The sequence below is a fragment of the Rana temporaria genome, chromosome 1 (genome assembly GCF_905171775.1).
Source record: "Rana temporaria chromosome 1, aRanTem1.1, whole genome shotgun sequence".
NCBI lineage: Eukaryota > Metazoa > Chordata > Amphibia > Anura > Ranidae > Rana > Rana temporaria.
In genome coordinates, this window is record NC_053489.1 from 105,486,813 (window position 1) to 105,512,765 (window position 25,953).

The 25,953-nt window shown below is 43.8% G+C and overlaps 1 protein-coding gene across 1 annotated transcript in view; it reads left to right on the forward strand.

Annotated features, from left to right (window-relative positions):
• The window catches only part of MRPS27 (mitochondrial ribosomal protein S27), a 173,492-nt gene that overhangs the window by 100,688 nt on the left and 46,851 nt on the right, over positions 1 to 25,953 (forward strand). Inside the window, exons 5-8 of the mRNA XM_040341463.1 lie at positions 1,860 to 1,974; positions 5,402 to 5,480; positions 9,845 to 9,960; positions 11,993 to 12,095. Coding sequence (XP_040197397.1) covers positions 1,860 to 1,974; positions 5,402 to 5,480; positions 9,845 to 9,960; positions 11,993 to 12,095 — 413 coding nt within the window. The remainder of the gene's footprint in view (positions 1 to 1,859; positions 1,975 to 5,401; positions 5,481 to 9,844; positions 9,961 to 11,992; positions 12,096 to 25,953) is intronic.

Genomic DNA, 25,953 nt, shown 5'->3' on the forward strand with positions numbered 1-25,953 from the left:
TATAGCGCGGATCTCAAGTGGTTAATGACCAGGCCATTTTTTGCTATACGGCACTGCGTCATTATAACTGACAATTGTGCGGTTGTGCGACTTTGTACTCAAACAAAATTCATGTCCTTTTTTTGCCACAAATAGAGCTTTATTTTCGGTTTTTATTTTTTGCGCTAAAAAAAAGAAGACAGACAATTTTGAAAAAAAAAAACCAATATTTTTAACTTTTTGCTATAATAAATATCCCCCCAATTTTTTTTTTTCTTTAAAAAACAACATATTTCTTCATCGGTTTAGACCAATATGTATTGTTTTACATATTTTTGGGCAAAAAAGATCACGATATGCGTACAGTGGAACCTCGGATTGCAAGTAATGGGCATTTCGCAATACGGGCACTGTATTTTTAAAAACCCTAACTCGGTTTGCAAGTATTGTCTCACAAAATTAGCAGGATTCAGGCCAAAGCGTTGTGCAGTACCGCATTTGGCCTGAGATGGGGGGGGCGGCGGAGCCTTTCTGAGGTCAGCCGAGCTGTCCTCGGGCCTTTCCGGCTGTTTCTGAGGCTCTCCAGCGCCCCCCACATCTGGCCACATTGCGGTATTGCATGCCATTGAAGTCAACGCGCGGAACAAATTATTTTAGTTTCTATTGACTTCAATGGGGAAACTCGCTTTTATATGCGAGTACTTTGGATTACGAGCATTTTCCTGGAACGGATTATGCTCGTAATCCGAGGTTCCACTGTATATTGATTGGTTTGCACAACAGTTATCACATCTACAAAATAGGGAATAGATTTATGGCATTTTTATTATTTATTTATTTTTTACTAGTAATGGTGGCGATCTGCGATTTTTAGCGGGACTTCAGACAGATCGGACACTTTTGACAGTTTTTATGGGACCAGTCACAATTGTACAGCGATCAGTGCCAAAAATAGCCACTAATTACTGTATAAATGTCAATGGCCGGGAAGGAGTTAACACTAGGGGTGGTCAAGTGTTCCCTAGGGAGGTGTTTCTAACTGTTGGGGGGAGTGTACTGACTAGAGGAGGAAAGAGATCGCTATTCCTGATCACTAGGAACAGTAGATCTCTCTCTACTCCCCTGTCAGAATGGGGATCTGTATGTTTACATTGTCAGATCCCCATTTTGGCTCTCTGAGGAGCAATTGCGGGTGGCGGGCGGACATCGCGGCCACGCGCACCTGCTCCAGCGTCGAACCCAAGCCCCTTATCGCTCTTAAAGCAGCCGACGCACACCTACGGTGATTCGCGCAGCCGTGCCAACCTGCTGCAGTATAATGACGGCGGCTGGTCGGCAAGCAGTTAATAAAGTGTTACTAGACCCATAACCATAAAATTCGTCTTTATATGCAGTAAAGCATGGTTGTTATACTCACTGTGAAACCTAAGGGGTTATCCTGCACATTGTGTAAAAATACTGTTTGATCCTGTCTTCTCTGATCCTCCCCTTTATCTCCTGTCCCCTATGCATCTCCTGATATGTCAGAGCCCTTGGAGTCACTCTGCATATGCTCAGTTTGGTGTGTGTTGCTAGAAAGTTTTTTTTTTCTCTTGGGAGGCCAATCAGCACTGTCCAGACAGAGGGTCAGGGGTCTTGCAGCCTCATAGGACAGTCAGAGTAGAATGGAAACTCCTCCTACAAACTTTAACCAGACACTGATAGAAGTCACAAGACTGCTATATACTGCTGATGACAAAAAATATTTAGCAGTTTATATTTACTAAAACTATTGCATTTCCATGTTCTGTGTACTGTGGGATTGATCCCAGATATAGTGAATGGAGGGTCCTGGGTTTAGAAACACTTTAACTTCATTTTTTTGTTGTTTTTGTTTTAAGATTTCGTCATAGTCCGAATTGCTGGTACTTGAGAGACTGGACAATACATGGATGGATCAGAAAATGTCTTAAATATGGTGCCCCAGAAAAGGCGTTATATACTTTGCAGAACAAGGTAAGGCTTTCTCATGCTACTTCCATGCAGCACAAAATAGTAAAATGGATAGACTAAACTGTAGCTTGGATTATCATTAATTGTTCTTAAAGCGGTAATAAACGCAAAACTGAAAATGTAATATATTGCAGGCTTTGAAGCTTACCAATCATTAGATATGGTGTCTGTTTTAGTTTTTTATATTTTAGGCGTTTTTCCTGGTGATCTGGTCAGTAACACACCTCCTGTATTAGAGTGTCCCCACTCTGGATGAAGGAGCACAGGGGGCACATTTGGAAAGCAGTGTTGTCAGTCTGGAGGGTATGTTAGATGTACTAACAGATTTAAATACAGTAACACATTGAAGCTGAACTCCAGCTAATAATTTATAGTCAGCAAACAGTTTATTTTCTTTTTGGGATAACGGTTTTACATTTATAGATGTTACATTTAAAGCTTATCATTGTAAGCACCCGTGCCAGTGTTTAGTTTGTCTCATACCTGTTACTACAAGAGAGCTTGTTCTGTTGAGAAACAAAAGACTTATTGGCCAGATCACCAGATGAAAATAGAAAAATAAAAGCCTAAAAAGGGGAACTAATAGAGCCATCACATCTAAGAATTGACAATCGGCAATCTAGAGTTTGCTTTGGGGTTCTATACTGCCTTATGCCTGCCTCCCTGCCCACTTCTACAATTCCTACTCCTGGCAGAACATTTTCAAGTTTTGGATGGAGTAATGAGGGATTGACACAGCAGGCCTTAGAGCCCCCCTCCGCCTCTGAAAATATAATTATATATTTGCTTAAATGTACAGCAGGGGCATAGGGGCACATATATCAATCCCACTGCAGTGTAGCCGGAGGGAGAAAAAGGAGAAGCTGGGGGAGCCGTAAGAGTCTGCAGAAGGCAGTGCAACCAACCCTCCTGCTCAGCAGGTGCCCGGGCACCTGTTTTGGACTAATTAAGCCTGGACCCGGTACAGGAGCTTTGTACTGCCTTATCAGCAGCCTTGGGGTCTGAACCCATGTCAAGTTTATGCTGTGTTCTGTGACCCCACAAAATAATTTTCACTTTTTGTAAGTGCAGGGAGTGATATGAAGCCTCTTGTGACTACAATAAAACACTTCTTTTCTAGTAGAACAGGGAAAGGTAAAAAAAACTCAAAGGAGGCAGTGCACTCCTTAATATAAATGTGGCTAATCTCTGACAACTCACAAGAGATCAGACCGGTATTTAATTCAGGGTTCCCAGATCTTATCGAATATGGCTTGTTCGTCTAGTAGGATTGCCGATAGGCGCTCATTTATCATGAGCCATGACAACTTGTTTTTTACCAAGTCAAAAGGGATCGTGGGTGTCCTCCAGGACTTGGCTATTGCTATTCTGGCTGCCATGAATATAAAGGCTATCATTTCCCTGGCTGTCTTGGTGTACCGTCTACTGGGCGTCCCAAAAGAGTGTTCTGAATAAATATAATAACCTTGGCAAGAGATTAATCTGGATCGTGTACAATTTACCGAACCATGACAGAGGATTGTTATCCCATCGTTGGAGATCAGCCAGCATCTTACTATATGGTGGAGAATAATTTGCCTGATATAGCTGATCTAAAGTGGGAGTTAAAGCGGAGTTCCAACCACAATTAGCATTTTTTAAATGTATGTCCTTTCATCCTGCGTTTTTATAATATAAATCTGGTCACTTACTATTTTACAATCCGCCGCCAATCCGCATAGATATTCAAAAAAGATAGTTTATAAAACTATGTCCACACCGTTGTCATTTTGGTTGTGGGCAATGTGAAGCCTACAGGCACTTACTTCCTGGAAGTCTTGGATGGGGAGTGATAATTGGACAGCGCACTGCATCCTGGGAAATGATGACACACATTTCCCAGGAGCATTAGAGGGAGATGATGTCAGAATCCTAGGTGGACTCAAAGGCAGATTTCGTGGGACCGCATAGCAACAGGCATTTCCAGATGAGTAAAAAAAAAAAAAAATCTTTTTTTTTCTTTAGTCGTAAGCTAGAGTTTAAAGCAAAATAGATTTTTTTTATGGAACCTCCACTTTAAGAAAATTCCTAGATATGGGAGGGGATACGTCTGCCATTTAAAGAGGAATGAGTTTTGTAGTTGCGCTACTGTGTCCGCATCTAGTGAGAGCTTAAGGGTAACTGATTTAGAATGATTGATGGAGACACCCGTTATAATGGAGAAGTGGCGCAATGTTTGAGTTGGAAGTTCCTCTGTAAATATCTATTTGATGTGAGCAATATCCCTTAACCTGAATCCTAGCAGTAGGTACGCTATAAAGAGTCTGCAACACAGTCGAAAACTTTGGGCCAAACACGTAACCTTTCAGTACATAAAATGGATAATCACATGACAAGGAATCAAAGGCCTTACAAAGATCCAATGACAATAGCATGCCCTACCTGGGTCCCAATTGGACTGAACCGCTAATATGATATTTATTAATCGCCGAGTCTGATCAGGAGCTTGACGATTAGGCACCTGGTCTGGGTGAATGTAACTAGATAGGAAAGTATTTATTCGGTTTGCCAAGACTAGCCATCAGGATCTACATTAATAAGTGAGATCAGACGATAGTTGGCATAGTCCCCATGATCCTTCCCAGGTTTAGAGGTTTAGGGATGACGTGGATAAAGGCTGCATTTTCATGCGTAGCCAAAGCTGAGCCCTACTTCAGGTCATTAAAAAAGGAGCATAGGTGGGGTGGCAGCAACTTCGAATACGTCCTAAAATAGGGACCCGAGAATCCGTCTGGGCCAGGTGCCCTTGAGGGATGCAGACCCTTGATAGCCGCTTTGATTTCCCCCTCTGTGAAATCTCCCTCCATCAGTTCTATGTGATCTTTTGCCACCTCAAGTAGAGGAATGTCCCTAAAATATCTATTGGCTAGAGCTGTGGAAAAAGTGATCGGTGAGGCGTATAATTTAGAGTAAAAGTCACAAAATTCTTGACCCACCGATTGGGGTTTTTGGGTCTGTTTGCCATTGCGCAACCGTAGCTTTGGTAGGGCAGGATTGTAAGGTCAAGGAGTGAATCTCCTAGCTAGCAAGGTGTTTGCTTTATTTCCCAGTGTGTAGAATCAGTGTCTGGACTAGCGAAGATACTTGTCCACTTTCGGTGGTTAAGGTGAACCCACCTATGTACATAGAACTGTTGCTCTCCATGCAGCTTGGCTCTGGCATATGCCTGTGGCTAGTTTACACCTTCTAATTGTGACTGAGAGCCTAAAAAATAGCCATATGCCCATAGCATCAGCAGACATCCAAAGGTTCTACTGTATTTTACCAACTGCCGAAGTCTCTATACTGATTTTTCCATTTACCTATACTGTACTAGTGTTTCAATCCCTGTATGCATGCTTCCATATTACTATCGATTGGTTTCAGACTGTCTTTTGTGTCATTTACACAGGTGCAATATGGAATATTCCCAAATGATTTCACATTCAACTTATTACTTGATACATTCATAAAGAAAGAAAACTTTGAAGGTACGACTTATATGAATGAATGTACTGTGATTTGAAGGAGAGAAAGTATGGACAATGTTAATTGCATAATGCATAGAAATGAATGAAGCAACAAATCCCTGTTTTAGGCAAAATGGCAACTTTTTTAATAGTTTACAGTGTTTATAGAGCTTTAGGGCCCTTTCACACAGTGGTTTAGTCTAGATCCATATGTTAGTTTTTCAGAGAGATCCAGACTGAACCACAATGTATGTATGTATGTCTATGGTGCTTATATTGGAATCACTTTTTGTCCACAGGAAGAAAAAAATAAATAAAAGGTCTGTGTCCTTTTTTGTTTTGTGGACCGAAGCGGATGTAAATGGCCGTTGTCCATGGATGTTATGTCTGTTCTGTTTATGTCCATTTTTAGGCAAAAAATACTGTATATTTATTTTTATACTTTTTTTTTTTTTTTACCTATGACAACTCAACTAAAAAAAAAATGAAATTCTAGAAACTAATAATCTGGTGCTGAGATTTTCCTATTATCATTGAAGGTCTACATCCTTAATTGAATTGTTCAAAAATAAAACCTCTATGTGTAGGACTTTTAAATATCCCTCCAATGAACACAAACATAGTTCAACACAGTTATTTAAAAGATAAAGACATATCTTTATTCAAACATTTTTTTAAAAGCAACATCCGCTAGGAACATATTATTCTATAAAGAGCTACAATCTACCCCTTGTTTCTCGTTTGAGAGACAGAGTTTTGAGCATGAAGATCCTTCCAGTAGATGTAACATTGGTCAACGCGCTTTGTGGACAAAATGTCGATTCATCAGGACCTCAAATCTCCCATGGGCATAGAATTGTTCACTACAGTAACATAATAGAAAGAAATATTGAAAATTAAAAAAGAATATACAGTGGGGAAACTACCAGAGTCACAGCAGTCGCACCTGCGACTGGGCCCTGGCATTCCGCCACTTTCGGGGTGCCCAGTGGGGTTGCTGAACTGAAAGCATCTCTCATACAGCTCAGAGTCGGGAGTCGGCCTGGCAGTGCTCCCTGCTCCCCCCCCCCACACGGGATTAGAGTGGAGACACAGCCGATCTGCTTCTTCTCCTCCCACTGCTCTCCTACTGTGTGCTCTGCCAAGTGTGAAGCTAAGGAGCTCAAACTCTCCGTGGTACACACTAACAAGAAGGGGCGGGGGAGAAGGAGTAGATCGGCTGTGTCTTCTCTCATCCCTTGCGAAGATAGGGGAGGGAGGACGAAGGGAGCAGGGAGCACTGCCGGGTCGGCTCTGAGCTGTATGTGAGACACTTTCAGCTCAGTCGTGCTAGGAGTTAGGCGGCATTTATGAGCACTGATACCCAGCACTGATAGGCAGGGCTGATAGGAGGCACCGATGTGCACTAATAGCGCACAGATGGGCACTGATAGGTGGCATTAATAGGCAGCACAGATGAGCACTGATAGGTGGCATTAATAGGAAGCACAGATGAGCACTGATAGGTACCATTAATAGGCAGCACAGATGAGCACTGATACGCAGAACTGATAAGTGGCATTGATGGGCAATTATCTGCAACACTGGGCACTGATGGGCGGCATTGATGAGCAATGATAGGTGTCGCTGATATGCGGCACTGATGTGCATTAATGAGCATCAATAGGCAGCACTTATAGGCAGCACTGATAGGCAGCATTAATGAGCGCTTATAGGTGGCATTCATAAGTACTGATAGATGGCACTGATGGGCAAAATTGGCCACTGATAGGCAGTATTAATGATAGATGGGGTTTGAGCACTGATGGACGTTGGTAGGCGGCACTGTTAGGTGGAATTTTTGGGCACCGATAGGCAGTATTGATAAACACTGATAGGCAGGACTGAAATGCAGCACTGATAGATGCCATTGATGGGCACTGATAGGCAGCATTGATGAGCACTGATAGATGGGACTGAAATGCAGCACTGATAGGCAACATTGATGGACACTAATAGGCAGCATTGATGAGCACTGATAGGTGGCACTGATAGGCAGCGCTCATTATCAGTGTAAACAATTTACTGGCATTCTTGACAGTTAACGGCTTTCCTTTCCTCACACATACACAGTGTGGGAGGAAAAGGCTGTTAATAACCAGCAAGTCTGTTTACATGTGATCAGCTGATCACATGGTAAAGGGCCATGTGATTGCGCTGGATGCACGACCCAGAGGAAATACAGGAGGCAGAGTTCTGGAAGGATGTCCATGGACACCCTCCCAAAATTGGAAGCTGGGGGCTCTGATGGAAGGGGTGGGGTTAAGGGAGGGCCCATCATGGTTTCTTGCATCAGGGCCCTGAAGGTTCTAGTTATGCCCCTGGGAATATACATAAATTACAATCTAAAATACATGATGTAACCCACTTACAAAAAAAAAAACACCAAATGTACCAATTAATCATATGAATACAGGTTCAAAGGTGGATGGCAAATGGAGAAGAGAGAAATCACTATCCCCAAAGGAACAAGAGAGGAAAGGGAAAAAAACAATGATATATAAAATAAGTATTAATATCAGTATTTATCATTTTTTTCTTGGAAAAATATGTGACGGACCTGATGAAGGTTGTGTGAAGGGCCCATTGACAAGGTCATCAAGAAGCAGTGGATCCTTTCCACCTTTTAGGACCCGGGAAAGACAGTTCCAGTTGGACCTTTGTCCCTGAACGCACAGGGCTCTAAATGTTGGTACCACTTGGTATAGACTTTGACAGACTGCCTGCTGCACCTGTGTATCTTGGGCACTCTAAGACCAGTGTGCTCCTCCTGCCATTTTGGAGAGCCCTGTGTGCAAGGGACATCAGACAGCTGAATCCAGGATTTTCCCGCCTGTAAGCACTGAACAGCAATTTACACAAGATGCAATATACCTCTGCTCTGGCATACTGGAAACAAACATCTTATGAGCTGAATGAGTATATATGACATTGCAGCCAGCAGGAGCTGTTTAATTGTATTTATTTAACATTACTTTGCAATGCAGAGCTCCTGAATGGGGAGCTGATTCATGAAACGTGTTCAGTTCAAGCTGTGTGTTTTCTGGAGCAGGTTGATAATTGAAATCTCATACCTAGAAGGTTGCTGTGCGTGGCATCCTTATTTAAAGCTGAACGCCAGGAAAAAAAATCCCATGCAGTGGGGCAGTATTTGCACAGCTCAGGTTAACTGCTCGTTTTTGTCTAGGGTATTGGAGAGTGGAGATTATACTTGCCCAATCCTCCCAGCACAAAACTGGACCCTTCGGCTCCTGCTCACCTGCACCAACCCCCCCAGTCTTGTGTGGTGGACTCTTCCTGATATCATCACACTCATAGACCTGCTCTGGGCGTGAAGACTTTAGGAACAGTCTATTGCTGGATCACAGGGGGGGGGGGGGGCTATTTATCGCTAGAGCAGTGGACCGGGTGAGTATACAGCTTTCTGGTCGCCCCTTGACAACTCGAGCAGTTAACCCATGCAGATGCTGAAACTGCCCCACTTCATGGAACAAAAGAATGCCTGGAGTACAGTTTTAACCGTAAACCTTCTGTGGAATGTTTAGTCATAGTAGTGTTTATTGGTAATTTGCTTCCTATAGGCCAGTGATGGCGAACCTTGGCACCCCAGATGTTTTGGAACTACATTTCCCATGATACTCATGCATTCTGCAGTGTAGTGGAGCATCATGGGAAATATCGTTTTAAAACATCTGGGGTGCCAAGGTTCGCCATCACTGCTATAGGCCTATAAACACACAATGGACCAATTGGATGTCTACCAATTTGTCTTGAATCATACCCAAACAAGACAAATAAATACACACCAGAAAAGGCAACAAATACATGTTTAATATGGCGATTTCTTTGTTAAAAATTATACTGAGTATAAGGCCCCAGTGTATGGTGAAAAAGGTTCTGCCATCTGGCGATGCAACTCTGAGATATCCTCCTGAGCGATGCCACGTGTGAAATGACGATTTATTAGGATCTGTTATATTATGGATTGCCAAGAATCTTCAAAAAGGACTGGTCTTCTTTTCTGATTGTGTATAAGCAGGGCTTTTTTTCAGGGGGAACTTGGGGGAACTCGGTTCCACCACCTCTGGCTCAGACCCTTTGGTGCCTGCTCACCACAATCGCTTGTAAACACATAAGTCTGGTTTCTGTGTTTACAAGTGACAGCTCTGCACTGTGTGTGTAACCCACTGAACTCTGCATTCTGTATGTAATGCAATCCTGGTATTTAATGCGCCTTTAGGATCCTTCTACTGCTTGTGAAATCTGAACGGGGTCGTGGTTGAATTCCTGCACCTTTTTTCTGAGAAAAAAGCTCTTTGTGTAAGTGTCTGTGTCCTCTTTTCTAGATGCTGCCTCTGTAGTGATTGAAATAATGCTGCAAGAGAGCTTCGATAATGTGTCCACCCAGCTCCTGTGCCTCTATGCCCTACATAAATATCTCTCTGGAAACCCACAGTTGACGGTAAACCTAATGTCTTGGTATATAGGCTTGTTATGTTGGTTGACATGTTGTTTTAACCTCATTATAAAGAAGAGTCACGGTCCTAAACTTTTTTCGTAGAATGTTTTTAATTTATGCTGATGCGTAGCCGTATACAATGTTGTAAAGAGTCCCTAAAGAGCCCTTGTCCAAGACTTCTCCCCCATGCAACTACCGGCCAAGTAAAAACACTTATTAACTGTGTAGCAACTGAGAGCTAGGTAAAAGTGAGCCTTCTCCAGGTCTTTATGATTGTAGTAAGGGTCCTAGCATCTATCTACTAAATGGCCCAGTAAGTCCCAGTGGGCCCTTCTGTAGCTGCACAGTCTGCACAAATGGTATTTGCATCCTGGCCGTAATGTAACAAGCTGCTTTTTGACTGCACATAGCATGCAGTATAATCAATAATTGTAGAGATGAGATTTTTAATTTAATAAGCTTTCATGCTGAGGAAACTAGATAAATATTCGTAAACATTATCTTTCACTGTAGAACTTGTACTGTAGTATGGAAGAGCCCAGTGCTCATCAGTATTGGGCACCATTGCTTTGTGGAGAGACCCCTGTTTTTTGGGAAATACCCCTCCCCAAGAACTCCCTACCCCCCACCAGAGCTGAAGGGCATGCAGGCTGGTAACATGACAAAGGGAGACTGTACACTTAATTTTCCTGGTTTTGCCGGCTCGTTAGCTCTGGGAGTGAGGGAGAAATGCTTTTTTTCTTCTTTTTTTTTTTTGTTATGTTTTAACCCCCTCCTGCCCAGTCCCAACATTCCTTCAATAGGGGCTGAACATCTGGGGGGGCAGAAAGAGCCTGTGTTAATGTGACCACTATGATTGTCTACCAATCATGAGTGGGGACATACAGTAGTCTTAGACAGCTCAATCTCTGCTAAGAGCGTACAGTGAGCACTTGCTCAGGACGGAAACATCGACCATCCAGTGACGCATATGTGTGCTGCGTGAGAATTAAAGAGGTTGTATGCCCTAAAAAACAAAAGAAAACAAAAAACTGTAAGGCAAAGGCATAATGAGCTAGTGTGCACTGCATGCTAGCTCATTATGAAATGCTTACCTTAGAACAAAGCTAACACAGGGCCGCCCTGTCACCGCTGAGGGAGACAACATATTCCCTTAGCGTTTCTTCTGGGTTCACAGCTCCGGCACGATACCCCGGACCTTCACTGATGTCAGCAGCTACATGCAAGATAAATTATCTCCTAAACCATACAGCTTTAGAAGATATTCATTGTACCTACAGGTAAGCCGCCTTATAGGCGTTCCTGTAGGTAAAAATGACCAGGTGGACAATACAACCACTTTAAAGCTCACCCTTTTGGGCGGAGTTGCGCAGGCAGCAACCGTTTATGAAAAAGAAAAAAGCAGCTGAAGTTATTCCTTCACATGCCTGCCTGCATGATGAATCTATTCTTAACTGATACTATACATGTGAGATTTGGTGGCTTTTACCTGCATTCATTTTATTGGGAATAGCGTAAATATGACTGTCGAATGCAGGATGAATTCCATTGAATCTCAATGGGCGACTACATATTAACTTATGCACTTGGTAAATTGCCCAGTGAATGATTAAAATATACCCCTACATCATACATATTTGTCCCTCTTAAACCAATGCATGGACACTACGGGGGTCTACTTGGATTCCATTAGTTGGGATCCTATATGGATACAAGACGTTACCTTCCATCACCATAGGCCCCTGACCCCCCATCACTTATGTCTACTGCTTCTGTGAAACATAGCCAGACCCCACAGGGTTTTGTCGTGATTTTATGTCAATACATCAAACAAGGCCTTTCATGTTACATTTACGGTGCGCATTATATTATATACTCACCGTTATATAAAGAGCATTTCTGTTTGTCCTACCTACTTCTGTTGTTATTTCTGCATATATATTGTACTACATGGCTAATAAATTCTATTTTAATATGTCAACTGATTGTCATTTTTAGTTTAATGTAATAACTTGATTTTTTGTTTGTTTTTTAGTGGGTGTTGGAGAAGAACCTGGGTGCCTCTCTGTTGCTGGCAGGCATGCATCAAGAGAACACAGTGGGGTACAGTTCACAGCTGTATGGAAACACATTGATTGGTGAGTTATAAAGCAATCAGCCATAACAGTTCGATCATTGGTGGGTAAAGTGGTATTAAACCCAAAACCAAAATGTAATATATTGCAGCTTACCAATCATTAGACGTCGTGGCTGTATCAGTTTAAATTGTTTTTATGCTTTTTTTCCCCCTCTGTTTTTTCCTGGTGATCTGGCCAGTAACACACCTCCTGTATTAGAGTGCCCCCACTCTGGATGAATGAGAACAGAGGCATATTAGAACATCAGCATGGTTAGTCTGGAGACAGTGGAGTGTTTGATGTACTAGTAGATTTAGATACAGTTACAAATTGAAGCCAAACACCAGCTGATACTTAATAAGCAGTTAAAGCAAACAATTTATTTCCTTTTGGGATAAATGTTTTCCATACATGCATAAAAGCTGGTCATTATAAGCACCTGTTGCCAGTGTTAAATGGTTTGTCTCATCTCTGTAACTTATAGAGAGCTTGTTCTTTTGTAAAATAACAGACTTACTGGCCAGATCACCAGATGAAAATAGAAGAAAGCAAGCTAATGTAACCATCACATCTGAAATTCGTGAGCTGCAATAAAATAAATGTTTGCTTTTTGGTTTAACACTGCTTTAATTATGTGGTTACAAAAACATCTGAAATTCAGGCAGGAAGTAAACATGTTGTCCCTGAAGTTGAAAAGCAGAAAAAAAATGGGCATGACAGTTGTTCCCATATTGCTTTAGGCAATATCGGGGGTGGACTGACAACTCATGGGGCCCCCGGGCAATAGGAGATTATGGGGCCCCCAGGCAATAGGAGATTATGGGGCCACACAGTATACACACACATACAGTATACATACACAGTATACACACACAATATACATACACACAGAATACACATATAGACACACTGAAAAGGTACTGGAGAGGCAGGGCAGCTATAATCTTGTGATTTTTAGACCAAAATTATGTCGGTAAGGGACATTTGAGGGACAGATGTAAAAAAAAAAAACACACATTTTTACATACTGTCCCTGGTTTTACTGAGGCTGGCAACCCTGATGGGGCCCCCTAGTGGCATTGCCCGAGTGCCCGAATGGTCAGTCCACCCCTGGGCTATATGCAGTTCTTACACATGCTTTAATGTATAAGGCTTTTAAAGTATAAGCACAAAAATTGTTAGGTCATCTGAAGTGCACTTGGGTTGATTAAGTAAAGCAATGTAAGGGCTGGTTCACACTGCTGCGTGGTGCAAAATCACATGTGATTTGCATCGTACTGCAGTGCAAATCGCATGCGATATCCGTGCTATGCGATTTTAGCCATACAGATAGTATGGCTGAAATTGCATCACATTCGGACTAAACTCGCACAGGATCACTTTTTTGGTCCGCACCAGAATTGGATCGCATGGGTGTTCACACCTATGCGATCCGATTCATGTCCGAACTGTCAGTTCGCAGTGCGATATGTAAGCTGAAATGGGGGTGTCATTAACAATGTATTGACACTCCCCAGCAGTTCGCATATGGCAGTGTGAACTACCGTGCATGTCGGGTGCGATGTGGGAACCCGCAGTGGATTTGCAGGGTTCCCACATCGCACTAGTGTGAACCCTGCCTTAAGTGTGTTAATCCCAATCAAGTACGAATAGCAATAATTAAAGGAGTCGTAAAGTCAGAGTTTTTTTTTTTTTTTATCTTAATGCATTCTATGCATTAAAGTGACACTACTGTAAAGGTAAATTTTTTTTTTTTTAAATAACAAACATGTCATACTTACCTCCACTGTGCAGTTCGTTTTGCACAGAGTGGCCCGATCGTCCTTTTCTGGGGTCCCACAGCGGCTCTCGCGGCTCCACCCCGCAAGAGCTAACCCCCTCTGGGAGGCTCTCTCCCGAGGGGGTTACCTTGCGGGCGCACTCCCATGTCATACAATCGGCGTCCATAGCTTACCTGTGTCCAGCGATGTCCACGAGTGTCTCGGCCATCCAAGACTCTCCCTACTGATTGTCTGAGACACAGCAGCGGCGCCATTGGCTCCCGCTGCTGTCAATGAAAGTCAGTTAGCCAATCGGGAGAGAGAGAGATGGGGCCGGGCGCGGCACTGTGTCTGAATGTGGACATGGGGAGCTATGTCTCGGCTCAGGTGCCCCCATAGCAAGCAAGCTGTGGGGGCACTTGCCGGGAGGGAGGGGCCTGGACCACAGAAGAGGGACCCGAGAAGAGGTGGAAACGTGCTGCTCTGTGCAAAATCCCTAAAAACAGGAGGAGGTCAGTATAACATGTTTCTTCTTTTATTTAATTTTTTTATAAAAATAACACTTTACAACCACTTTAATAGACTTTAGTACACTACTGTCCAACCATTGACAATTGAACGGATCACTATGGGTTACTACCAGGGCCGCTGATAGGGGGGCCACCAGTCCTCCTGTAGGGGACCCCAGCACACAAAGGGGCCCGAACAGCAGGAGTAAACAGTGTGGTCAATCGGAGGGGCATTTACAGAAATATGCCCGGTGCGGCTCTCTGCAGCAGCTAAAAGCTGGTTTCTCTCCTTCCCACCAGCTTTCAGCTGCTGCAGGGAGAGACACAGACACAGGGCATTGTTCTTGAAATTACTTCCCCTGCTCCGATCCCCCTCCCTGTTCTATCATAAAAGGGCACGTTTACGCAGGTTCTCTTTTATGTCTGTGTCCGCTAACCGTAATAATTTTATTGTATTTTTAGTAAAAAAAAAAAAAAATTATATATGGGGGGGGGGGGGGGGGGCTGCCTTTTAGGCTGTACGGGGCCCCATGATTTCTAACAGCAGCCCTGGTTACTACCCTTTGCTGATGGTGTTTTTGTTATTGAAAACATTTTTATGTACATGAGACTGTGAGAGTTCTGGCATGTCCGCTCTAGACTACAGCAAGAATCACATCTCCCTTTGGGAATGGCCTGTTGCTTTGAAGACCACAGGGAAATAATAGCCCAGCTTAGCGGGTACAACAGCGAATCTAAACCAAGAGTAATTTAGTCAGTAGAGAGCTGGGGTATTGACGGGACTTTTCATTCAGCTTCTGCTGTGTCACAGCCAGGTCCCTGTGTAGGGAAAACAAAGTGCTTTGGCATCTGATGCATTCACATCATATTACATTGACAGTGTCTGAACCCTGTAGCCTATACTGTCAGGTCTTGCTTCCTGCTATCGTGGAAAATCTAATTGAACAGACTTGTCCAGTAGAGGCCCCGGGGCCTAGTCTGCCACATACGGCTAAATATAGTATAACAGATGAGCAGCGTCTGTGAACTCTGCAACTGATCTTTTACCCTCCGTGTCTGGGATGGAATTTTGGAAGTAGGAAGATGCAGCCATCCCGTCTGTTTTCCGACGGATCTTATTGCACTGTGCCGCAGCCTGGTCCCTAGACAGAGGGATTCTGTTGCCGAAGGGAAAAATAATATTTTTGTGGGACAAATGAAGGTGATAATTGCTCTGGAGAGCTGTACTCAGACCGCCTCATAATGAATACTGCAGCAGCTGCTTCTTCTGAAGATAAGATTATCCCCTGCAAGATGTGTATTTATTTTGTATTAAAGCCAATGCTGAAAGTTCATGTTTCTGCACACGCTTGGCAGCATATAATTATGCTGGATTTTGTTTGTCTGCAAAAAAAGCCAAATACGGCTCAAATATATAACATTTTAATTAAAAGTGTCTAAAGCTTGAAAATAGGCCAGGAAACAAATTTTTCTTTTTTACTGGAGCAGGTTTTTCTGTTAAAATACGGTATTTTAAACACAGTACTTCGCTTCAAGTGCTGGAGCTGTGAGCTGCTGATCCATAGCCAATTTTAGTTAATGCTGCGTGTTTACAAGTATGTAAAAATCCTATGTCAACCGACTCAGGTTTTCAGAATAGGGACTGTTCTTACTGGAACTGGGAATAATAATATTCACTTCATCAAGAGAAGAATGCTGTTTTGTGCATTTTTTTGAATATGCCAGTGAAGATTTCAACTCTATGTTGGGAGATCCAGAAGAATTTTAAATACAGAAGTTAGTGCCATTAAACCCACATCATTAACGCTATCAATACATGGTGTATCACATGCTATTCATACTGACTCAGTCACTATAGTTTTTCTTATCTGTATTCTGCAAAAAGCTGGTTGATCCTGCTGTTCTCTATCTCACCCTCTTGTCCTTGTCCCCACAACTGGAATTTTGCAGAGCAGTGTTCGCAGCTAGTGCACATGCTCAGTTTTCAGTGTATTTCTACCCTGTGCATTTCCTCCCTATCACATTTACGCAAGCCCATGTGGGTGTATACTGTACACAGTGGTAAATGACAGCCCACTCCCTCCTTTTATATGCCCACTAACACAATAAGAATGGGATTACATCTTGATTGATGGAGGCTTCACCTTCCTGTTATTCTAAGACTCAGGCTGGAGGGGCGTGTGACAGACAGTGACTGTCAGATATTCATGCACACAATGTTATTGCCAAAAAATAATAACGTTTGGATTTCAAATATATGTTTGCATGACCATTTAAAACTGTTATTGATTTTAATGATTTATTTTTACTCTGTATTCCAAAGGCTGTTTTTTTAAAACATGTAACCAGGAGCAGAGGACTAGAACCTTCTCCTGCTTATGTTTCCCTGCGGACAGGCTGGGATAGATCTTGGTCATGTGCCAGCTGTATATTGATTGATTTTTTTTATTACAATAAATACAGTGCCATCTTCCGCATACAGAAAGAGGAGAGATTGTAAATTAAACAGTGTGTGTTTAGTATCACTTTAACTTTAATTGGATGTAAACCCTCACATATACCCAGTGAACAGCCTCAGATGATACAGAGATTAACCAAATCTCCCTATATACGTTTCACATGTATATCTGCTGTCTTCAGTTTTATACATTCTTTAGAAAGTTCAGATCTTGTTTGGAGATTTTCTCTACCTGTTCAACACTGCAGTGAGGTCTGGGCATAAATCCATGGCAGCTGATTGTAGGAAAGGCACACACCCCCCTCTCCTCATAGGTAGAGACTTTCAGCTCTGTTCGTTGAATAGTTCAGGGCTCTGCTAATCTATTTATAGCATCCTCCCCAACACAAATCTCTGGCTGCTGTTATCATATGTGATGGAGAACTTGTCAGAAGTTATCATGCTGATAATAGAAGAACGGAGCAGGAGACAGCCACAGGCCATAGTGCTTTGAAGGGAGATAAGAAAACACTGCAGATATATGTGCCCAGCTCATATTTCATTAATCAGGTTTACATCCACTTTAAATATATGTGAGCTACATTACCTGTGGAAGAATTGTGATGATGTAGTTTAGTCTTAGAATTCACATGGCACCTTAAGAGTCTCCATTCTACACTGCACAGCAAGGCAGGTGACACCCCTATTTTGTGGTTCAACTTTAGTGTTTCCTGTGTCACCTGTCTGCTTTCATCCTGTATATTGGACTTAAAATTGGGATTCTCACAATGCTGGTGACACAGACAGCTGTAAAGCTGACATAAATTAACTAGTGTAAATCACAAAAGGGGAAACCGCCGGAATTGCCGTTGCGTCAGAGGGGGTGGGGTCGCCCATCCACGTCACGGGTCAAACGGTTCGCGCATCATTCAGACCAGAGCCTCCTGTGGAGGCGGTATCGTTCGTAGCAGCGGGTCGGACCTGTAGGATTACGGCGCTGGATTTTTTTATTAAAGAACTTTTTTTTTCCTTTTTCTCACTTTTTTGGGTGAAATGGTAGGGATACAATGTACCCCGTTACCAATTCACATAGGGGGGGGGGGGCGGCTTCCAGATTCCCAAAGGGCCTGGTAATGGACTGGGGGGGGGGGGGGGGGTTTCAATGACTTTTATCTGTATTGCCGGGACCCGACAATTCATTATAGCCGCGAGTAGTTTTAAATGACTTTTTTTTCCTTTTAGAAATGTCATTATGTGCAGGGACTGTTATAAACACGGAAACATGCGCTACTTTACAGGCATACTATAGACCCCTTCAGGTACGAAATTTAAAGGAATATTTCACTTTTATTGTTTCACTTTAAGCATTATTAAAATCAGTGCTCCTGAAAAAACTGATTTTTAAAAACTTTTTTTTGCATTAATACATGTCCCCTGGGGCAGGACCTGGGTCCCCAAACACTTTTTATGACAATAACTTGCATATTAACCTTTAAAATTAGCACTTTTGATTTCTCGCATACACTTTTAAAGGGTTTTCCGCGTCTTTCGAATTTGCCGTGAACACCCCAAATTGTTAGCTATTCGGCGAATGGGCAAACAGCCAATGTTTCGAGTCGAACTCATGTTCGATCCGAACATAAAGCTCATCCCTAGTAAGTAGTAATGACAAATATAATTGATGTGTAGTCTGATCAGAACTGAAAGAAATTTGTGTTATATACTACAATGAAAGGGGGTTAAAATGGATGTCAACTTTTATGTACTGTGCTTGTTATTGCTTTGCAGGTATTTCCAAATTAGTTCACAAGCTAAACACAAGCTAAACAAAGATGGTGACTGTGCCAATTAATTTATAACTTTTCAAGGTTTACATGGAAGGGCTTAGCACAGAACAAACACAGACAAAACATCCTCACTGATTACAACACATCTGGAATCTAATATGCTGCTACTAGAAGACATTTGTCTTATTAAATTATACTTTCTCTTATCGTCCATGGACGGACACAGCTCCTTAAATCTTGATAAGTGGGTTATGTTCCCTGTTTACAGGAGAAGACTAGGCAGAAACATGTTAGATAATTAAATACATGTTACATTAACAGAGTTGAACAGCCCCGCCCAGGGGGCGGTCTCTCCAGACATAACCCTCCTCACTGCAGCATGCAGCCTCAGTTTCGTTCTGCCTAGCAAGGAGAGAGACATATGGCTCTCTTTGGGCCCAGCGCCCTGAGGAGAAATTTTCTTTTATTTTACTTTTTCTTTAAAAATCTTCTTTCAACTGTCGGCTGAGAGACAGGCTGGATAATATAGATCCTTGTAGTCTACTCAGTCCGACCAGCAAGCGTGGACACACCTTTGCAAAGAGGCTGGGGCTGCCACGCCATACCCAATGACTCCTGGGGTGGCCGGTGAGCTTGCTCCGAGGTCTACATATGACTGGGCTGTGGTGTTGTCTCACTCACAGTGGACCGGGCCGACAGCTACCTCCATTGCGGTTGTAGTTCTGTCAGAAATGCGTCAGCGAGTCCTCGCTTGGACGGGGTAGGTACAGTCCCTCCTGCTTCGGTGGGTTGGTACGGCTGGGCATTCCTGGGGTTCGGGGGTCCTCTTCTCCTCCCTTCCCTGTTCCTTTTCCCTTTGCTGCATTGCTAACATTGCAGCTGTCAGAGGGGGGGGCCTTCCTGAGGGGACTGTGTTTTCTGGCCTGTGTTTTCTCTTTTTTGTATGAGGCTTTCCTGTGAGGGGTTATTCACTGTTAAAAAGCCATAGGAGGCTTTTCCTGTTTAAACACGGCATTTTGACGCTATTTGGCCGGCGCTAGCGCCATTTTTTGGGAGGTACATTGAAAACTCCCTTTGGCGGCCATCTTGTCATAGCCGCACTATGGCACAGCTTACATTGCGGTCGGCCATTTTCCTGTGGTCGCGTTCTGAACGCTAGGTGGCCATCTTGGAGTAGTCCTGTCCCCTAGTGCTGTATCCTACGGCGCACACAGGTCCCTGCAGATGCCGCGCAGTTACCTCACAGTTCTTTTCCTCTCACACGCTGTGTGCTGAGAGTGGACGGCAGCGCTGGGCAGTCTCCTCCTGAGGTGAGTCCCCTGGGTACCCCAGCAAGTGGGTGAGATGCCCTGAATAGGGCTCTAGGAGCTTCTGTTTATTTGTAAGGACAGGTGTGCATACACCTACATATTATACATACACACTATGTAAATATTATTAATATTTGTAGTCAGTATCTGGGTCCTTCCCCAACATGCTGGTGGTAGAAGCAGGTGTTAGCACCTTGGATTCCCACAGAGGCTTTATTGTTAGTCCTGGACACGTTTGTGCCAGGGTGGGGGTGGACTGCGGACAGGCGGTAAAAGAGTACCCCTTCCCACGTTATCCCCATGGACCAGGTACCTGGGTAGTAAAAAAAAAAAAGCAGGATAAGGCTGGGTTTCCGCCAAGGGCTCGGTCTTTTTTGGATCAAACAGATCAGACCGCTTTGTGTAGTTTTTCCTTCTGTGCTCTTCTTTGATAATTTCTAAGATGCGGAATGAGAAAAGCCGCTGAGGGCTTTTGTAGTCCCTCACCGCCGGGCGGTTCAGTGCCCCTTTGAGGAGAGCCTTTTCAAAAAGTGGGCTTCTTCTCCGGTGGTGGACCCTCCGGGTGTCATGTATAGGTGACCACTCTCCCTATTGCGGGAACCCCCGCTTGTATGGATCTGACTGATTTTTTTTTTTGTATTGAAAAGCCTGTGGCGTGCAAAACACAACCCAAAAACTTCACCCGGTGCAGAAAAAATGTGCACACACATAAAGAGTGGTCACAAAAACGTGCAGACGGGTGCTACGTCAAATGGTCCTCTGTGAGGAAGACCCAACCCTGATTCCCTTGGGGCATTTGGCTCCAGAGGGGGACTAAAGTTAACAGTGGTCCATGAAGCCGACACGGACCCAACTTCCTTGGAGGGTCTGCCGAAACAGAACCCTCCCAGGTGGGGCTCCCCGAAGGGGGAGACCCAATGAGAGCAGGTGAACTAAGCCAGAAGGCCATGTTCCCCTACTCCCAAGACATTCAGGGCTGGCCCGAGGACCTGCACCCTACTCGTCACACACAAAGGTATACAAAACATGCACCAACAAAAAAAGACATAAAAGTGACAAACAAGGGGGTAAAATAAAAAAGAAAGTGGGGGAGAAGGAAGGTGGGAGATGTGAGTGGAAAGTGACCATCGTGCAATACGATGGCCGGCCCTCCGGCCAGGAAACAAAAATTCCTCTGGTCATCAGATTCCGGTGCGCCTCTCTGAGTTGGTGACGGAGATCCCCGACTCTTCGGTCCGGGAAGTTGTTTCTTCTTTCCAGTGGTCAGTGTTTACGACGGATGCCAGCCTCACGGTTTGTGGGGGCACCTGGGGGGTCCAGTGGGCCACACCTCCCTGAAATTGCCCGCTCTCGGCTGGTCTCGGTAGCTACCCAGGGTCGAGCCTGGCTAGTCCCTGGGTGGCAGACCGCCTGGGAAAACCAGGTGATGTCTACAGTTCATTGTCCTACTATTTTAGGCAATCAGGCTATGCTTCTCCTACTGGTCGAGGAAGTTGCAAGGTCGTCCAATCTGGTTTCAGCCGGACAACGCCATGGCCGTGGCTTCGGTCTACCATCAGGTATACTGGCAGGCGAACTACTGGAGTCGCCAGATGCTGGACCAGGGCGACTGGTCTTTGTGCTTGGGGTGTTTCGGCTCCCTTGCAGGCGGTGAGCCTCACAGGGCATGGATCTCCTGGCCGCTCGTCTCCACCGCAACGGTGTCGAAGTTAGTGGCCAGGTCTAGTGATCTGGTACAGACGCGTCAGTCGCGCTGGTGGCCCTGTGGGGTCTGTATCGGCAACTTTTGCTTCCTTGGCTGCTCCACAGTGTGGAGGCTGAGGAGATCCCATGATTCTAATCTCTCCAGATTGACCTCTGCGTCCTTGGTACGTCGATATCGGGCGCCTGGTAGCGGAGGTACCCTGGTGGTTGCCAGGGCGGGAAGTCCCTCTGTCTCGAGGTCCCATACTTCCTCCTGTTGTACAGTCACTGACTTGCTCAACATGGCTATTGGAAGCCAGACTTTAAGTGACCGGGGTCTGTCCGACTCGGTCATCTCAACAATGCTAAGGGCGCGATAGTCTTACCGTCGCACCTGGCAGGCCTACATCTCTTGGTGCGAGTGACGGAGTGACGTCCACGGACATACTCAGTGTCCAGGGTCCCGCTGTTTTTACAGCTTGGAGTGGATCTAAAAATTGCTGAAAGCACCGTCTAGGGGCAGATTTCAGCCTTGGCTGTGTTCTTTCAGTGGCCTTTTTGCGGCCCGTTCCCTGGTGGGTCCATTTTTTTGTGCAGGGGATTTGTCATATACTTTCCCCTCTTGGCCCATCTGTTCCCCCATGAGTTTTGACTCTGGTGCTCTCGGTTCTTCAGGAACCTTCCTTTTGGAAACATCAGAGAGATTTTCTCTTGACACTGTCTCAGAAGGTGGCCCCTTTAGTGGCCTTTACCTCTGTTAGAGGGGTTTCTGAGTTGGCGTTCTTGTCTTGCAAGCCGCCATGCTGGATCCTTCATAAGGATTAGGTTGTGGTGCGCGCCGCGACCTTCAATTCTTCCGAAGGTGGTTCCGGTCTTTCGCCGGAATAAGGACATTGTTCTTCCATCCTTCTGTCCTCGGGCGGGGCATCCTACGGAGGTTGCCTTTCATACTTTAGGCGTGGTAGGTGCTTTGCGGGTGTACCAGCCTGCTACGGCTCCGTTTCGGAGATCTTACTCTCTTTTGTGTCGGTGTCTGGTCCACAAAAGGGCCTGGCGGTCTCGTCGACCACCATTTCTCGGTGGATCAGGCAGGCTGTCATACAGGCCTATGCTCTTAAGAGGTGGGCCCCCCTTTCCGGTCACGGCACTTTCGACCAGGGCAATTGGTGCTTCCTGGGTTTTTTTCCGACATCATGCGTCGTTCTCACAGGTGTGCGAGGCGGCGACTTGCTCGTCCCTTCACGCTTTTTCCAGAATTTACATGGTTGCTGTGAGTGCATCTTCTTTTTTTTTTTTTTTCTTTTTTTCACTTCAGACTCTACCTCATAGAGTGCGAATATATGCTCATGTTCTACGTACCAGCCCATTGCATCTCTATTTTGTTTTTGCATCATTAGTGTCGCTTTTCTTTATATGGGTTATTATTTATTTATTTATTTTATTTCCTTTTTGTTCTGATTTTCATTTTTTTTTTTCTTTTTTATTTATTTTTTTTTTTTTTTATTTACATATGCTATTGTAACATGCACATATACATATAAACCCATATAAACCCGTATGTACCTCCGTTTGCAAAGAGCAAATAAAAATACCAAAAAATTAACCATTTCAAATTTTTACCCCCCCTTACCTCTACCCCTCCCCCCCCCTCCCCTGTCTCACCTTAGACATTTTCTTCAGACCTGTAGATCTTTCTAATATTCTTCTAGGGGAGCGTTTAAAATTCTTCCCTTAGCTTTTCTGCGTAACTCCAAGTTTTCTTGAAAATCCTCCAGTTTTCCCATTTTGTGCTTAATAAAATATTATTGCCCTCTAAACCCTCTTTCAGTTCTTCCATTTTGTATGTTTCTTCGACCGCGTCAATCCATTCCCAAATCAGAGGGGGGTCTGGGTCTTGCCACCTTCTAGGGATTAATCTCTTGGCGGCGTTCAGGAGGTGCGGTATCAGTGATTCCCTGTACCTTTTTATGCCTTCTTCTCCCCCGTGAAATAAAACAACCCATGGGTCCATCTTTATCTTTTTCTTTGTGATCTCCTCCACGCATCCCAATATTTTTTCCCAGTACTCTTTTATCTTAGGGCATCCCCACCAAAGGTGTGCCATATTTCCTAGTGTACTACAACCCCTCCAGCAGTCCCCTGTCTGCCCCTCTTTAAATTGTTTTAATTTATCCGGTGTCATATACCAACCGGCAATGCATTTAAAGCACATTTCCGCCGTGCGGCTATCCACCGCGGAGGAGTGGGTCAGAGCCAACATTCTCTCTATTGTGGTCCTATCCCGCTGTGTGCCCAATTCCCTTTCCCATTTTTCAATGAATGGGGGTATACCCGGCTCCCCCATCTTCAGTAGGATCCTATATAGTTTTGAAACAATACCTTTGGATCTTTCCGTGGTACAGATTTTTTCCAAGTCTGACAACTGGTCTCCTGACCTCAAAGGGTGAGGGAGACCTTGGATAAAATGGTTTAGCTGCTGATACCTCCACTCATTGATTTCCATTAAATTTTTATTAAGTTTTAACTCCTGCAGTGTTCTAATGTGACCCTCCCTCATTATGTCTCTTAATTGTGCAGTGTCTTTTTTAATCCAATGCCCCCCCACTTGTGTCTTACCCGGTGCAAAAAAATCGTTGTTTTTCAGTGCTATGAGAGGTGAGTTATATTCTTTCTCAATTTTTTTATATACTATATCCCATGTTTTCAGTGCCTTTTTTGTTATATCGTGTAGGTTTATGTCCAGTGTCCTAAATTTGGGGGGGTTCCAAATTATCTTATCTAATCTTGCCTGTGATAATTCATTTTCTAAACTTACCCACCTTTTTTCTTTATTGACTCTGGCCCACTCCACCACCCTTGTCAATATAACCGCGTCGTAGTATCTCTTAACATCCGGAACGGCGAGTCCTCCCTTTTTTTTTGGTTGCATTAATGTTTGAGAAGATATCCTATGTTTCTTGTTCTTCCATATAAAGTTCATAATTAATTTGTTAAGGGCTGAAAGTAGAGTTCTCGGGAGGGCTATGGGGATCATCTGGAATTTATATAGGACCTTTGGCATAATGACCATTTTGCAATAGTTGATTCGTCCTATCCATGATATTGCTCTGTTTTCCACCCTTTTTGTCTCTTTCTTAATTTCGTTTAGCAGTGGGATAAAATTTATCGCGTAGGTTTTTTTAATTGATTTGGCTAACAATATCCCAAGGTATTTAAGTTCACTAACCCAGTCGAAACCATGGTTTTTTTTCAGAGATTTTTCTTCTATCTTACTAACGTTTATACTCATGATCTTCATTTTGGTGATATTTAATTTGAAATTTGAGATTTCTCCATATTCATAGCAGAGGCTTAATAGGTTTGGAATTTAAGTTTTGGGTTTGGTTAAATAGAAGAGGACGTCGTCTGCAAAAGCTGCAAGTTTATGTTCCTCCTCTCCTATTTTGATCCCTTTTATTTTTTGGCTATTGCGAATCTTGGCTAGCAGGGGTTCCATTGACAACACAAACAGCAGTGGTGACAATGGACACCCCTGCCGCGTTCCATTTTTCATTTGGAATGTTTGCGAGAAGCTGCCGTTTATTTTGATTTTGGCCATAGGGGACTGATAAAGGGCAGCCACCCAATTCATCATCCCCTGGCCAAACCCCATTTCCTTTAAAGTAGAGAGCATGAGTCCCCAGTCTACCCTGTCGAACGCTTTTTCTGCGTCTATTGACAGGAGTAGACCTGGGGACCCCATTGTCCTCATTTTCCGGATAATCAACAGTGTTCTGACACCGTTGTCTCTCCCCTCTCGCCCCTGGATGAACCCCGTCTGGTCTGGATGCACCAATTTATTCATTTCCTGCTTAACTCTCCCGGCCAATATCCTTGCGAACAGTTTTATATCCGTGTTTAGCAAGGATATTGGCCGGTAGCCCGAGCATCCTTTCAGGTCTTTGCCTTCTTTCGGGATGACAGTGATAATTGCTTCTGAGGCCTCCTTACTTAATTTGTACCCCTTCCCGAGGCCGTTGAAGTACTTACATAGCCTTGGTAGTAGTATCTCTTTACATTTTTTGTAGTACATTACTGTAAAGCCATCTGGGCCTGGACTTTTACCTGAGGCTGAGTTTGTTAATGCTAACTTGATTTCATTCTCCGTGATTGGCCTGTCCATCCCCCTCTACATCAATTTGACTAATTTTTGGGAGTCTTGCTTCTTTTAAAAAGGTTGTGATCTTATTTTCTTTCTCTCCTATCTGCCAAATCTTTTGTTCTACTGAGTATAATTTTTCATAGTATAATCTAAATGTTTCGGCGATTTCTTTTGTTGTATGGGCAACCTCTCCTTTTTCATTTTTGATTTTGTCAATATAATTCCTTGATTTTTTTTTTTTTTCACCAACCG